Source organism: Miniopterus natalensis, chromosome 2, assembly GCF_054644295.1.
Source record: "Miniopterus natalensis isolate mMinNat1 chromosome 2, mMinNat1.hap1, whole genome shotgun sequence".
Lineage (NCBI taxonomy): Eukaryota > Metazoa > Chordata > Mammalia > Chiroptera > Miniopteridae > Miniopterus > Miniopterus natalensis.
In genome coordinates, this window is record NC_142082.1 from 101,048,221 (window position 1) to 101,064,821 (window position 16,601).

The 16,601-nt window shown below is 53.1% G+C and overlaps 1 protein-coding gene across 1 annotated transcript; it reads right to left on the reverse strand.

Moving 5' to 3' along the window:
• Positions 1-10,150: 10,150 nt before the first annotated feature.
• On the reverse strand, positions 10,151-14,338 carry PDX1 (pancreatic and duodenal homeobox 1). Its single transcript, XM_016209436.2, has 2 exons — positions 13,936-14,338; positions 10,151-10,596 (listed from the first exon to the last, which is right to left on the reverse strand). The coding sequence occupies exons 1-2, from the start codon at positions 14,336-14,338 to the stop codon at positions 10,151-10,153; spliced, it is 849 nt and encodes a 282-aa protein (XP_016064922.2).
• Between the last annotated feature and the right edge of the window lie 2,263 nt (positions 14,339-16,601).

Here is a 16,601-nt window from a genome sequence, read left to right on the forward strand (position 1 = left end):
CTCCCAGGGATTCGGTGGACAGTGGGCAGGAGTTCCGGAAGGGATGGGACTCACCCATCCTTTGTCAGCTTTGTGTGGTTACGCAGATTGTACCTGCATTTTATAAGTGGTGAGAAAAACAAAGGTGAGAAAGATCTTAGCCTGTCTTTATAGCGAGTGGCTGAACTAAGTAAGGAAACTTAGTCTAGACTTCCTATTTCTGGTTCCTGCTCCACTTCTCATCTCAAATGACAGCTATGTGGCGCATGATAGTTTGAATAAATAAATAGTATGTGTGAAGTGATTTCACTTAACCTCCAAAGTTAAGCAAAGTTCAAGGTGAAGCCATAGAGTTTACCTGTTGATACGGCCTTCATTGTGACTATTTTCAAGAATATAGACTTTGTGGCTGACTTATTTTCTTTAAACATACTCTATGCATACTTTCCAGAATCAGCTACAGGGCTGGCCTTGAAAAAGCAACCTCCTTATTTCTGGAGAAATTGGTTACATTTGCAAAACAGGTTGTAAAGGTTAACATCTGAAATGAATTTTGTATTTGCCAATTGACTTTTATGAGAGTGCAGAAGATACGAACTTCACAGACAATAGTGAGAACCTTACAAAAGCCACACTTGCCACAGCTCAGCTCTACCCTTGGACTTTGCTTTTTGGAAATATTTTTACCATCATCTTCTTGGATGTGGGACAGCTGTGGTAGCACCAGCAGTTATTACAACCACAGTGACATGACCTTGAGCCCAAAAGTCTAGTGGCAGCATGCTTTTCAGTGATTTTGTAAATACCCAATCACCTTTTACTTGAAATGCCTCAAGTGGCTTCTATACTGAATACTTCCAGGTAAAAGAAATAAATAGAATGCAATTATTGCCCTTATGCAACTCACTATTAGGGAGACAGAATAAACTTGAGTAGGAATCTAATAAAGGTAAGGATGGAAAGATGCTATGGGGGTAAACAGTGCAAGCATGGTGTGGTGAAGGGGCGTTTCAGTTATCTGTGCTGCAGAGGAAACTGCTCCCTAACTTAGGGGCTTATTTTTTTCAGTTTTGTGGATTTACTGTGCTTGGCTGGGCAGTTCTCCTGTTGGTCTCATGTCCTTGCACTAAGATGGTGACTGTGGCTGGAATTTTCCAGAGGTTCATCTGAGGCACTGGGATGGTGAGACTTTCTCCCTCTCCATGTGTGCTTAGAGCCTCTCCTCTCCATGCAGCCTCTTCATATGGACACTTCATGTAGTCTTTCCAACAAAGTGGTTGGGGTTTTGACATGGTGGTCTGGGCCACTCCCCCCCAAGCATACATCTGGAAGCTATCAGGTCTTCCTAAGTGTTTGGCTCGGAACTGCACAGCATCCGTTTTGCTTCAGTTTCCTGTTAAAGTGAGTCACAGGCCCAGCCCAGATTCCATGTGGGTAGGGAATACACAAAGATGTGGACACTAAGAGGCATGATCCATTGGGGGTTGTCTCGGAAACTGGCTACCGCAGAGGGGCACTCTGTGGAAGCTGGGATGTCTCCTGGAGAACAGTCAATGGCTGATGAACTAAGAGACATGATTAGGAGGCCCAGGGCCTGGTCCAGAGCCTAGCATAGCTATTCCTCAGTAAATATTGATGTAAAGGATAATGGGAGAAAAGAGGGAAGGCAGGCAAACATAGGAAGGGCGAGTCGGTGGGCCCTTCCAGCCAGAGGCCAAAGAACACTGTTTAGGGGCAATGCAGTGGGTTTCAGGACCTGCATGCATAACTATGGGCTCAAGAACCGAGATGCCCAAGAGTCCAGGCTGGGGAATTTGGACTTGACCCTTTAGATTACGGAGGCTACTGAGCAGTTTTAGGTAATGGAGAGGCACTGATCACATTCACATAGAGAAAGATCTCTCTCTGGCCAAGCGAAGCGTGGTGGTGGTCTGGGGAAGCCAGTGCTAGAGATGAGTCCAGTGAGGCTGTTGCAGTGGGCCTGGTGAGGAAGCAGGAGAGGGTTTGGGAAAACCGTGGCAGCAGGCACGCAGAGGAGGCCGCGGACTGCGGGAGTCCTGAGGGAGAATGAACGCCCACTATTCTATGATTTGTGATGTGACCAATGGGGTTTGAATACATATGAGGACATGCACCTTAATATGCTGCATTTCCCTCTAAAAATTTATTATAAAATAGCACATTATATGAATACATGTATATATATGTATGACTTAAATAAATACAACATAAGAAATACATGTTCCCAAAGTTTCTGATGTAAAACAAAATGTGAAATTTGTGCTGCTAATGGAATAAACTGCCACTGTCAGAAGCACTGCTTGGTTCTCACTGAAGGGAAGGAACAGGAAGCTGAAAGAAAGAAACAAGTCCTTCCTCCCACTTTCAGCTTTCAAGCCTCCTTCTAGTGCCTCCTACTGGTTAGCAAATGCGAACCAGTAGCCAGTTGTCAAAGGAGAAATGTACTAGTTTTCAGTCTCAGCTCAGCTCCAGCATCATAAAGAAGAGCTCTGAAAGGTGGGTTTGCGGCCCATAAATAAGAGCTTAACAATCATATCTAGATGTAAGAGTACTTGACATGAGCTCTCTTCCCCGAACTCTCCCCTCTCTCTTTCATTTCTAGCTCAACTGTCTCCCTCCAAACAGGATTTGACTTGGTCTGCAGTAAAGGCACATACTGAATAAGACATTTAAATCAATAAAGGTTTAAAATAGATAAAGATCACACACATTCAGAGCAGTGTTTCCAAAACTGTGTGGCTACCAAAGGGGAAATATATTTTATATTATGACTTCTTAGACATAGACACATATAACTGAAAAAAAGTTTCATGAAGCAATTCTTATCCTCACTATGCATAATGCACTCTGATATTTTCTAATTTATTTAATTTTTAAAAAGCCTGATAACCCACTGAACTGACTTCATCAATTACTAATAGGTTGCAACCTACTGTTTGAAAAACACTGATTTACAGGAAGGGGAGGTCCAGCGTTTTATAATTACATATAACATTTAGGGTCTGTTTTCCTATCAAAAAGTACTTTCCACATACATTATTTTATTTAACCCTGATAACAATCTTGTGAGGTGGGATTTAGTAATGAGAAAAGAAACTTAAAGATACCAAGTCATTTGCCACATAGTTCAGAAGGGTGTGAATGGTGAACACAGAACTGGAAGTTAATTTTTCTGGATTGAAAATCTCAGCCTCCCTCAGTATGCTATGTCAGGATGGAAAAGAGTTCAGCTCTAACTGAATAGGAATTATAGTCTTGAGCTTTCTCACAGACAAAGCAGACCATGAGTTGTGTAGTGCTCATTGTCTGATTTCCACGTTAATTTCCATATTTGGCCGAGATCCTTCTCTTTCTCCTCCATTGGATCTGAGGACAAAAAGCAGCATGAATGTTGGCTTGTGTTTTACCAAAATATGTTTGTTTGTGTCCTGTTTATCCAGAGGAGAAATAATCTGCTCTAGAATATTAGGCTTTCGACATGAAACAAAAGTAAACCATGAACTTACTTACTGCAATAAATTCAATTACATAGTATTTTCAATGTTAAAAAATTCTTAAATATTGTTTTGTACATTTTATTGGGGTCTAGAGCTGCTCAAGCAGAAATAATTTCATATATCAATTTCAAATTGGCAGTATTTCTAGACATATCTAGAAGTGTGAAACTTATGAATTTTTTATTTTTATTATTTTATTTTATTTTTTTAATTATATCTTCGCTGACTTCAGAGAGAGGAAGGGAGAGGGAGAGAGAGAGATAGAAACATCAATGATGAGAGAGTCACCGGTCGGCTGCCCACAACCCGGGCATGTGCCCTGATCGTGAATCGAACCCCGATCTCCCGGATCCTAGGTCCACGCTCAACTGCTGAGCCACGCCCGGCTGGGCCTTATGAATTTTTTAAAGCATGTGTAAATAAGAGAAATGATTTTCCAAACTCTCTTTCCATTAGAATTCAGACTAATTTAGAATTCAGAAAAATCATACAACTTATTAAAATGATAGACATTACAACAGAATTATTGTTACAATTTTTGTTGTGTGATTGTCACTATAAGTGACAGTTCAGTGTGTTCTGTAATGCAGACAGGAATCTTGCATGGCATATACACCATGTCCCCAAAACGTGTATACATACTTTAATAGCTGACAGCTCAATTGATGTTTCTTTCTTTTCAGCCATACTAAGCTTTGAACAAAAAAAATTTATCCACTAGACTTTTTTATGGGATACATAAAAGATAAAGTTTACTGTACAAAACAGGCAACAGTTGATGAACTGAGGGCACACAAATACCGAATGAAATGATTCTTGATGTTTGGATTCCATTGCTTTGAGTTATCAGCAGTGCCTGGACCAGAATGGTGATCAGTCTAAAAATAGGCATTGACAAAAAAATTTATTCATTTCTGTAGATGTTTTTACATTTTGAAAATGAACTGTATGTTAACAAACACTGATTTTATAGCCATTCAAAGTATATACATTTTGGGGGAACACTGCATATGCTCTGTGTGGAATGATGAAGCAATTCAACTTGAAGTTGAATTATAAGATGTTTTATAAAATTGTAATAAGCTAGAACTATCTGTGCTTTCAGAAGCCATGCAATTTTGTTTATAGAGAAAAATAATTTTAACGAAACAAACAGCAATAGCATTTTATTATGCCCATTCTAGCTCTTGATTATAAACATAGCACACTTTAATATGGGAACCTGGCATTGATGAGCTATCACTACATAGCCCAAAAGATCCATATCAGCCAGGCACTTTTTCTCTTAAAACAGCTATGGGTAGCCACTGTTTACAGAGCTCGACCTCCTCTCCATCTCCAGAGTTATCTGCAGGTCCTATCCCACCGCTGGAGCTGTCCACCCGCAGCAGTTTCCTGAGAGCTGCCTGCCAGCGGACGCCCGCATCACTCCCACTCCCTTTGCAGGGAGGCCTTTACGCTTCCTGCTCCTCTGCCTCAGTTTCCCAGTAGGTGTATTGCTCCCACATCTAGCTTGTCAGAGTCGAGTCTGAGTAAAATTTGGTTCAGTGTTAACCTAGAACTCCCTCTTCTGACCCTTCTTGTGGAGGGTTTCTAGGTGGCTCTGTTGACATGAAATACCTTAGTTTTGAGCTTTTTTCTCAGAAAGAAAAAAAAAAATGAAATTCCTTATGCAATCATGTCAGCTTCTAGCAAAGTTCTAACCTATGTTTTCTAAAGACAGCCTTTCCTGCTTTAAATACTATGTTAACACAAAGAATTGAGACCGTTATCTGAGCAGACAGTTTGCATCAGCAGTGTCATTAGACACCTGAGAGATGGCCATTCTGGGGGGGAAAGAAGTACATAGGAACAGGTCCCTGGTTCCCAGACACACACTGATCATTGTAACCATTGCAACCCACATAAGACACACCCTAGACACATGCACACAGACATAAGCCCACAGGCAGAGTCAGACGCGGAAAGACAGAGACCCACCCCAAGACACACCCACACATCACACCTACAGATACACAGATCTAGGGGGGCGGGCGCGCCGGAGGGAATGAGGAAATGTAAGAACGGGTTGATTTCACCAACTTGAAAGGACAGTGCAAGACTTAGCGTCATCAGGGCTTCAACGCATTGAACTGACTTCGTTGAAGGAGAGGGTGCAGAGAGGGTGCCAGCGTTAGGCGAAGGGGCCGAAATTATTTTGGGGAATGAAAGCAGCCTTTGTTGTTCAAAAAGAGAAATTTGGGGAACCCGAGTGACTCCTACTTACTCTGGTAAGTTCACTGACAGTCAATCCGATTTCCAGGACCCGGCTTTTAAAAACTGGGGGCGCTTCCCGCTCGCCCGCAGAGCCCCGAGGGAGCTCGGGAGGCCGCCCGCGCCCTGCGCCCCGCGGGTTCCCGCCGTCAGACCCGCTCGGGCGACCGCGGAGCCTGGAGCCCTCGGCGGCCCTCAGGTGTCACTGCAACGTATGGCTTTAGGTGTGGCTTTTTGGTTTTTGTTTTTAAATCCTCACCCGAGGATGTGTTTATTGATTTTAGACAGAGAGGAAGGGAGAGTGAGAGAGAGAAACATCCTGCACACACCCGACCTGGGGCTGGGGGCCAAGTCCGCAACCTGCGCGTGTGCCCTGGCCCGGGCTCGAACCGCGATTCCCGCACCTTTCCGTGTACCGGACGGCGCTCCGACCAACTGCGCCACACCGGCCAGGGCTGAATTTAGGTTTTTTTGTTTTGTTTTTTTCAAATACATCTTTATTGATTTCAGAGAGAGGAAAGGAGAGGGAGAAACAGATAGAAACATCAATGATGAGAGAGTCATTGATTGAGCCCGCAACCCGGGCATGTGCCCTGACCGGGAATCGAACCCCAATCGCCTGGATCCCAGGTCGACGCTCAACCGCTGAGCCACGCCCGGCCGGGCTGAATTTAGGTTTTAAGGTGAGAAATTCTTTAGCCAGCCTGCAGGAAGAAATATATCGCAGAAGAAAAGAAGACTTTTGGTTGCCGCGCACCATCTCTGGCGCGTGCGGGGCGACACTACTCACCCGGCGCCCCACCGCGCAGGGGCGGCCGCCGAGCGCCACGCTCTCGGGGGTCTCCGACCCCGCTCCGCTCTCTCGGTGGCTCCTGTGGGAGAGTGTGTGGTGGGGAACCCTACAGGGTTCTCCGAGTCCCCGGGCCAGGCCCCGCCCCGCAGCCAGGTCCCCGCGGCAGGGGTCCGCAAGCGCGGGGGCGCTCCGGCTGCTCTTGGAGCCCAGGCAACGCCCCATCTCCCGCGGCGCCCCGTGAACTTACCTCACCTCCTGCCAAAGATTCGGGAAGAAATGTGGGGCTGGTGGCTTCAGCTCTGAGAATCTTCGCGAATGGAGGTGCGGGCGGGCGTGTCCCCGACTCCCCCTCCGTACGCGAGCCCGCGGGCCCGGGATCCCGGCCGCAGCCCGAGGAGCGGCGCGCGCTCTGCGCCCGGAGCCGCGCGCAGCCCTGCCCGAGCCCCGCTCTTCCTCGCGGCCTTGGAGGTCTCCTGCGCGTCTGCTTCCTCCAGGAGAGGAGTGCGGCCAGCTTGAAGGGGGCGGCGGCAAGTCACCTCGGCAGTTCTGGGGCCTGGAGAAGGCCCCTGGTTGGCTGGTGCTCCCCTCCTCCCTCCCTCGCGAGACAGGCTTGGAGCTCCGGCGCTCGCCCGGTGCCCGAGGGGCCGCGCAGACTCGGGGATTCACGGCGGCGCTCCCAGCCTGAGCTTTTCCACTGTCTTCCTCTCTCCGAGGCCCTTCTGGCCAGCCGGGCCTCGCTCCCCGCTGCCCCTGGGCCTCCCCGGAAGGCCGGCCTGTGCGGACAGTACCCCCTCCCCTCCACCAGCCCTTCCCTGCCTACCGCGCCCGGCCGCGAAACAAACTCTTCAAGGACATCATTTCATCTCATCCTCGTTATGAGCCCATTTTGTGGAAGAGGAAAAGAGAGAATTAGTGCCACGCGTGCGTAGGCGAAGAGGGCTGGAGTCCAAGCCCAGGGCGTCGGCCGGGCTGCAGCTCTTCTCCGAGGGAGGCACGAGCGCCCAGAGGGCAGCCCCCGGCGCTTTCAGCGACTCTTAGCGGCGGGGCCCTGCTCTGGGCGGTTGGGACGCAGCGCCTGGCCCTCGCCAGCACCTCCGGGCCCTGGGCGACCACCTCTCCTCTTAGGGTCGAGGAACCTGGAACCCGGGAGGAGAGGCAGCGGCCTGGCCAGCGCGCTGCGCAGCGACTTGGGACCGGAGCTCCCCGGAGGGCGGGGGGTTGGGTTGAGCCCGGGAAGCCTCCTGGCACCCCCCCCCCCCCCCGACCGAATCTCGGCTCCTCCACTGAGGGCCGCTGAGCCCCAGCTGGTCCTCCCCGCTGCTCCGCGCCGGCCCCCCCTGTGTGGGACGCGGTCTCCTACCTGGGGAAGGTCGCTGTGGGAATCAAAGGAGGTCATTTAGGGGAAGTGCGCAGTAAAGGTCAGTGGTTGTATGAACTATGGTCGCCTCAACAGCGACCGCGTGGGGATTTGTCAAAGGAAAGGCCCCTCGGGCGGCATTCGATCTGGACAATCTCTGCAGCAGCAGCAGCCCCCCCTCACTTCCGAAAATAACGACGGTCATGAAACAGTAGCGACGTTGCGGGGGGATAACTACTTTCTAGATACTGAATCAAGCGCTTGGCATGCGTTCTTAGGTTTAACAATTCACCTCCACTTTACAGATGAGGAAACGGACACACAGGGAAGTTGAGTAACTGTATCGGGGCGGTGGGTCAGCGCTAGAGGCACCTGAAGCGCAAAGGCACATTTCCTGGATTCCCGAGCCCAGGGCGCGGGAGGCTGCTACCGAGGGCAGGTCCCTGTGGCGCCCGTCGCTGACGAGGAAGTTCCCCTTCCTGATCCACCGAATATCTTTTCCTCCAAGGGGTGAATCATTCCATTTCTCTCAAAAACAATAACAATGCAAAAGTGAAAACAAAAATTAACAACTAAACACACACAAATCCGGGTCTCTTTGCAAAAGAGAATACTAGCAGCCACTCGGGGAGCCAGCCAACGGTCCCCCAGGGTGGGCGGGCTCGGGAGGCACCTTCCAGCGCTCCGCGGGCTAAGACGCAGGCGAGAGCCGTGAGCAGGGGCCGGAAGGCCCAGGCCAGATCGCCCCTAGCACAAGGCACTCTGGCCCTCAGGCTCCAGGGGTAGGGACACATCCAAAGCAATACTCCTTCCTGTGAGCTAAAGAAAAAGGCCTCTCCCCACAACCTCCGGGGGAGAGACAGGAGACCCAGCCGAGGCTCCCACCAGCTGGGCTGCTACCCACCTGCCCTCCCACCGCCATGCCTCTGGGCTATCTTACTGACAAAATCCATCTTGAGAAGTGACTCTTAAGTTAAAAATGAAACAAAACAAAACAGAATCCACACACTAATATGCTAATGCGTTACCCCAACCCCAAACCCAGATGTGGTGTTTCTTAATTATGGGTTCTTACCTAGTTAGGACTGAAAAGATAAATGCTGCTTTAATCTTTAAAACAAAATGGAATCATAGCACCACAACGGAGGCTGGATTCAAAGCAAAGCAATCGATTTTCATCTCTTTCCGTGTTATCCGTATTTATTAAGCATTTTCCACAAACATCACCTGCATGCAAGGCCCAGACCCTCAAACCAAAACTGACTTGGAAACCACAGACGTTTGTAAAGAACTGGTAAGTAATTTCACAACTTTAAATAAAAATAACCAGTTTCCCAAACTCCTCAACCACGTGTGTTTTTATCATTTCTAAAGATGTAGAAATCATACTGGCTCTGTGACTAGATTCTAAGGTGGGTCAGGCACCCTCCCACACAGCCTCCCTGCGAATACACCAGGAACTAATCCAGGTCCTAAATAGAAAGCTGGCTCATGGGTCCACCTTTCTCCTCTAAGCCCCTAGCTCCAGCCCTATCTCTGTCTGCTCTCTCTGAAGGTCTAGGCCAAGGGGTTATGCAGGGACTCTTGCTGGGCCCCTGGGCCCCAGCCCTGCTGCTGCCCAGCTTCCCTCAGAAGTTGTCTTCAGAGGAAAGGGGCAGGTTGAAGAAAGGGTGTGTGGGGGGCAGGTGTGGCTGTGCTAGATCATGGAAAAGAGAGGAGAGGGGGGCTTGAATTACTCAAGTCCAGGGGCATCTGTTTCACTGGGTCTTTGAAACCTCAAACATTTCCTTTCGATTATTTCTGAAATGTTAAGGCAAAAGCCTGAATGAAAATGGCTCTGTTTCTGGGCAGATAAAGGCACTCCATTTAGCTGGCCTGCCACGTGTTGGAGAGTGTTCCAGTTAGTACGGTTGCTGTTGTCTTTTGAAGAGTTGGTTTCTCTAAGGAGGTCCTTGGTTATGGAGCACTGGGACCTGCACAACAATAGCAGCCCTGGCCGATCCAACAGCATCACCAGAAGAGGCCGCAGATTTACAGAAACCTGTCTCTCCTTGCGGGAGGTCGGCCAGCGTTTCCCCACAGGCCCCAACGGCACCGGCGCTCGAGAGCGGTGCTTCCCCCTCCTGCGGGGGCCACCGCAGCTCCTGCCGCACCAAACCGCCAGCGCCGGCGGTGCGCACCTGGAGTCCTAGGCCCGCTCCCCCTCCTCCGGGAGGGGCGAAACCGCGGGCAGGGAGGGGGCCCCACTTCTCACCGAGGTTCCTGGGGCCGCAAGGGTGCGACGCTGGAGGGCTGCGGCGACGCACTAAGGCCTGGAGGCAAGCGGCCCTCCCGGGCAGCAGCAGGGACAGCTGGCGGCACGGCTCCTCCGGGGGGCGGCGGCGGTGGCAGTGCCAGCAGCTCCTCGCCCGAGGTCACCGCGCAGTCCTGCTCGGGCTCGGTGTCCCCGCCACCCCCGGCTGCTGTCCCGCAGCCGCGCTTCTTGTCTTCCTCTTTTTTCCACTTCATGCGGCGGTTCTGGAACCAGATCTTGATGTGTCTCTCGGTCAAGTTCAGCATGACGGCCAGCTCCACCCTGCGCGGCCGCGAGATGTACTTGTTGAAGAGGAACTCCTTCTCCAGCTCCAGCAGCTGCGCGCGAGTGTAGGCCGTGCGCGTCCGCTTGCTCTCCTCGGGCTCCGCCGAGTAGGCGCTGCCTGCCGGAGACACAGGGCGTGAGCGCGGCCCCTGCCCCGGCCGGCCCCTCGGGAGGTCGGGGCTCGCAGGGACCCTGCGGTGGGCTCCATCGACAAGTGATTCTTGAATGGGTTCCCTGAATTTGTGTTTGTGTTGATGCTGATTAAAATGCACATAACAGATTTCTAAACCTACTTGATTCTACAAAGGCAATAAAATGTCTTTAATACAGAACTAAAAAACAAAAAACAAAAAAACTTTCTGCCGATGACCCACAGTAAAAATACATTTCAGATCACTACCCAGTTCACACAGATATATAACTGACACACAAAATTTCAGGACATTAAATCAACCTTTACCACATAGGATGCTATCTAATTTTTCCTATTGTTTACTATTTCATTCTTTCAAAAAAAGGTCTCAACCCAGTAAACTGATTTCATCACTCACTAACAGGTGCAACTCTCAGTTTGAAAAACCTTGAATACATATATTGTTATATCTGACCATAATATTTGCTCCCTCTATAGTTATACTGTAATCAGCCCCAACTCAAGAATCAGTAAATTTTCTATAACTATCTTCATTTTAACTTTGGCTGTGCCCCTGTCCCAGAAAAGAAGTGAAACTATTCTGGGCCTATAAGAAGGTCACTATCAGCCTCTGCCTCTCTCTTGGGCCCCAAATCCTGGCTGAGGGCAGGCTCAGAGGCCTGAACCCAGCTTGGGGTTGGAGGGCATGGGATGGGGGGATGGGGTCAAGGGCTCCCAGCTCTAAGCCCAGCCTTGGGGAAGCAACAGCCTGGCATGACCCTGTAGATTAACTCGCAACTGGTGTTTGCCACTGTACTCCTTGAGGTTCTGAGCTTTTCCTGTCTCTTCCAGACACTGACTGCACCAGAGTTGTGGACTCCTGGTGTAAGTTCCATCGAAACTCTGGGAAGAGGCCTAAGTTTGTCCGGGTTGGGGCAGAGGTATGAAACGTTTCTCCTGTGACTGTTGGCGAGGCCTCAGGGAGTTGAAAAGCTGGTGTGCGTGCCTGGGGAGGAGGGTTAATGACACAGAGGAGCCTGCCTGGGTTTCCCTCAGGCTAAATGTTAGCCCCCAGCAGCCTTGGCAGAGGTGCAGGCCTGAGTCAGCAAAGGACGCTTGCTCGCCGCAGGGCATGCTTGGGTCTTACACTTCCAAGCCCTCGTTGGCATGGAGGAACATTTTAAATCATTTACAAAGGCCCTCCAAGGTTCTAAAAGTCAACCACACCCTCTTCAGGGCCCTCTTCTGCGGGCCTCCCGGAGGTGCTGTGAGAGGCTACCCCAGGGGACAGGTGCTCAGGAGACTGGCAGGGGACGGAGGCTGAGGCGGGGGTGTTGGGGGTGTTGCTGGGAATATGGCAACATGCTGGGTGAGGAGAGCCGGCCAGAGGGGCTGAGACAATTCACTTCTTAGGCCGAGTTTTTCAGAAGCTCCTGTTAGTATTAATGTCTGCACTAGGAATGAAAGCCCTTAGTCATTTTACTCTCCCCAGGGCCTTGAAACCCCACTAAGAGCGGCCAGGCTGGCTCACAGACCCTGGAAGTTTGGCTTCTTAGGAAGTTTTCCTGGGGAGGACCCCCCACTCCAAGCAGCCTTCAGGAAAGAGGGCTCCGGGGCCCCTTCCTGGCAGGCTGAGCCTGCAAAGGGCCAGAGGGCGCCGCAGAGGCCCCCGGGCCCTGTCGCTCCAGCCCCACGATGTCACCCTTCCAGGGTCCCTTCATGCCCTGGACAAGGCTGCCAATTTTCCTTCGGGTTTTACTTTCTGGCTTCTTGGGTCCCGCTAGAGCCCAAGCTCCACCAGAGCTGGGGTAACACCCCTGAGGGAGGAGGGTAGGGAATTTAGGCCTCCTCGGGGCCTCCCACGTCTTTTCCTCCCCTGAGGAAGCCGCCAGCAGCGCCCGGAAGGCCAGAAACGAGCATCCCCAGCGCCCTTAGAGACCGGAGCCCGAGAGGGGCGCAGCTCTCCGCAGGAAACTGCGGGCTGAGAGTCCCCCACCGCTGGGGAGGACGCCGCCCTCCCGCCTCCCGGGAGACTGCGAGGCCTTAGGCCCGGGCCGCGGGCGGTGCAAATACACCGCAGCGGCCGGCATATCTGGCGCCCCCTTGGGCAAGGGTTTCGCCGGAGGTGGGGAAGATTGAGGCTGGGTTGGGGGCCCTGTCCTGCCTCGGGGCCCGCCGCGTCCTCACACTCAGCTTTCGCGAGAAAGTGACCCCGGAGAGGCGAGCCCCGAGGACCCTGGGCGAGCCCGGATCCCCCGAAGCCGGCTTGGCGGTGCGGGGTCAGGGTCAGGCGGGGCCTCCAGACCCGCAGGATCGTCGGGGGTGTGGGGGACCGCCAGCTCTAGCCTCTCCCCCTACTCCCGAACGTGAGTTGGAAGGGAAGAAAAGTCAACTATTTGCAGTGCAGGTGTGACCAGAAGTGGCTGCAGCGCGGAAGCGATAACATTGTGTGGCGGGGGCGGCCCGGGCCGCGCCGGAAATCACCCGCAGGTCGGGGCGGGAAGGGGCCCCGGGGGGGGGGGGGCTGCTCCGCTCTCCGCCTCCCGCTCCCGGGAGACCTTCTGTTACCCGCCGCGGCCTAGGGCCGTGCATACCCAGGGCTCCCTCTTCCCTGGACCCGCTGTGCTGAAAGAGCATCTCCTTCCTCAGACTGACTTTCTGGAAGCAGCGCGGGGAGACCCCTTCAGGCTTCTGTTTGGTCAAAAGTGAAATTAGCATCGCAGAGGCCTGGCCCGGCTGCCGGGCTCCTAGGTGAGCGGCCCGTCGCCGGCCTCGCCTCGGCCCCTGCCTGGCGTCCCCCACCCCGGCCTCCGACGTCCCTGCCCTCCTGCCTCCGCTGGGTGCCCGTGACCGCCGCCTTGCTGTGGTGAAGCCGCCAGGCTCAGGGCGCGAGCCGGCCGGGGCTCCGAAGGCGCGCTCCTGCCGCTCAGAGGTAACCCGATCCCAGCTCGGCTTCCTCCACTCGAGCTCCCGGTGTCCCGGGCGGGCAGGTCCCCCGCTGGGGGACCACCCGAGGGTCCCAGGCTTGAGCTCGGGCAGGCCTTGGCTCCCTGGGAGGGGCTCCCGGAGTTCAGCGTACAGGGGAGGTAGGGGTCTAAGCTCCTAGGAGGAGAGCGGAGAAGCAAAGACGCTCCAGATTGGACCAGAAAAGCGCGTCAGTGCGATATGGCCTCATTGGCTCTCCGTGCGGTTTAGGTTTAGTCCGACCCCGGGTTATCCGTAGGGACCGGGAGCGTGAGCTAGGAGAGGTCCTGCGGGGAGCGCGGAGGCAGGGGCAGCCGGGTGAGAGGGGGTGGGGACTGAGGGGCCGGGATCCAGGCTTACCTGCCCACTGGCCTTTCCACGCGTGAGCCTTGGTAGACTTCATCCACGGGAAAGGCAGCTGGACGCGGCTGGGTTCCTCCAGGGCGCCTGGCACGGCTGTATCCGGGAAAGGCCCGGCGGGCGGGTGGGGGAGCGCGAGCTGAGCGGGGAGATGGTGGTGGAGGTGTGGCACCGTGGGGTCCTCGGCGAGGGGGGGCACCTCGTACGGGGAGATGTCTGGCGGGCTGCCTTGCTCCAGCGCGCCCAGGGCGCTGGGGAACGGAGGCGGTGGCGGCGGGGGCTGGCGGCCCATGTACAGGCACGCGGGGGGACTGGCGCTGAACTCGGGCGCGGGGCCCCGCTGGAACGCGCATGTGTCCTTGTAAAGGTGCGTGGCCGCGTAGTGCTGCTCTTCGCCGTTCATGGCTGCCGCCCGCGCTTGGGGATCCAGAGCGGGGAACTGGGGCCCCGACCCGGAGCTGTGCAGCTCTCCCACTCCAGGCGCCACCCCTACTCTCTTTGACAGCTCCGCTCTGCTCGCAGGGGAGCTCGCGGCCGGCTGGGACTCGCGGGCCCGCTGCCGCGCCATAGGCTCCACGGTGGCCCACGTGGCTCAGCCCGGGGCTGTTATTGGCCTGGCTGACCGCCTTAAGAAGCAAGGCCCAGGTCCCCGCGAGCACCCGCATTTGTTTCGCTTTTCTCTCTCAGCTGAGTTCACTGCACACACCTGTATGCGCAGTTGGCAGCGCTCTCCAAAGTGGGGCGCGCATGAAAAGCTTAGAACTTCTCTTCGTTTATAGCATCAGTTTCATCAGACTTTAAACGACCTATTTTCCTTGTATATTTGATAATGTACATAATACATTAGCAAATGTAATTTATAAATATACATGTTGAGGTTGTACACTTAAACATTTTAGGGAACACGGTCAAAAAAGCTTGCAGACCCCGGCTCTGCAGGTGGGAAGCAGTTGGTTCTATTTATCTGTGCGTTTTGCATGCAGCCACCGGGGATACCGGTGAGCTAACACACAAAACCAGCCTTTCTTGTATGTTTTTATCTGTAGCTGTGCTGCGGAACTTCTGGAGAGTAAACTGTAACTTCTGAAGCATTCATGGTCGCTTTTAAATTAAAGATATCATTAGGCATTGTTAATTTTGATTTTGATAAATTGAGACTCATTTGGCCAACTCAGAATGGTTTCCTAATGTGGCAAGGGGGAAAGAAGTAGCGTCCCCTCCTGTGGCTGGGAGGCGGGGGCAGGAGGTTGGCCTGGAGTTTCCAGACCCTTGATGGCTCTCCACCGATCCGGACCCGCAGAGTCCGTCAGCTGGAGGCGTCTACTCCCGCGTCCGACTGAGAGACGACAGGACTGGGAGATACGGGCAGTGTTTTAAAAAGAAATAAAAGCGCTGCGTTTTTATGACAAAGTCAGCCTTTGGCTTCCGCCGGTTGGGTAACTCCTGGGCACCCTGGGGTCCTGACTTAAATAGAGACGCTTTTTCGGACTCGATGGTGCGGACTGACTCTCCCGGCCTCGGTGGCACCCACCCCAGGCATGAGCTTGACCAACGCCGCCAACATTTTGCCCTGAGCGTCCTGGGCGGCCTTGGACCGGGTCCTGCTGAAATGAACACATTCCTGGAACCACACGTAGGGTTTCAGAAAAACTGGACTCCTTCGTAGAAAAGCCTAGGCAAGCGGGAACGTGAAGCACAAGGAACCAACAAGCGAAAAATCACTACGATCTGACTTTCCTAAAGTACAAACTGCATTCAATCTTTTAACAGGTAGATTTTAATATATTTTCTCCTAGTGGAAATATTTTTGTTTCACAGTTGTTTTTTAATTGATTTTGGAGAGAGGAAGCAAGGGAGAGGGAACCCGCAAACCCTTTGGTGTGAGAGAGGACCCTCCAACCAAAGGAGCCACGCCGGCCAGGGTGGAAATATTTATGTTTTAAATGCGTACGGATTCAGTGGCTACGCAAGACCCAAGGTGGAATTCGCCTTCTCTGCGGAGTCCTGTTAGATGCTGGTGTCCCAGAATGGGCGCTGAGGCGTGTGCTCTGTACCGAGTGGTCCGCGCGAGTCTGGGAACTCGCGCAGCTACTGGGATGCCCGGGGGGTTGGGTGAGGAGTTTCAGGGATTTCTTTAGGGAAAAGGGCCACCTGCGGTCCTCGGGGGCCAGGGATTGAAAGGCCGTGGGACCCGCGCACCTAATCTCTGCGCGCCCGCGTCAATGAGAACATTGTTCTCGGGGCCGCGGAGAACCGGTCGCTATCGCCCGAGCCGCGAGCGACCACATCGATCAGGAGCTCGGGCCGGAGGGGGTTGCCTGGCCGCGGCGTGTTGACCCTCGGAGATAATCTGCCAAGTCGCGGCGGGTTGACTTGGCGACGCGGATATGAGCGGGCGGCGAGCTCCGCTTGGGACAAAGATCGGCCACCTTTCCCCTCCCCTTCTTCCATCTTCTCATCCCTCCTCCTCCCCTCGGCAACACCCCCCCCCCCGCCCCTAGCCGGACTTGGTCCACAGCCCCCTCCCTTGCTGTTGGCCTCAGCTGCCACCCTCGACCCAGAGTGTTTACTTTGCACTTCTCGCTAATTGCACATTTCTGTAAATTGGTTTCCATTCGATGCTTCATTTGCTCCCATTTAATGTTTTTGCTCGGACCTGCAGAAAG

Excerpts from the sequence above, each read along its gene's own strand:
- PDX1 (XM_016209436.2), bottom strand. The coding sequence starts at position 14,338 with ATGAACGGCGAAGAGCAGCACTACGCGGCCACGCACCTTTACAAGGAC. Across the intron at positions 10,597-13,935 it reads GTGGAAAGGCCAGTGGGCAG|GCAGCGCCTACTCGGCGGAG; the intron begins GTAAGCCTGGAT and ends TGTCTCCGGCAG.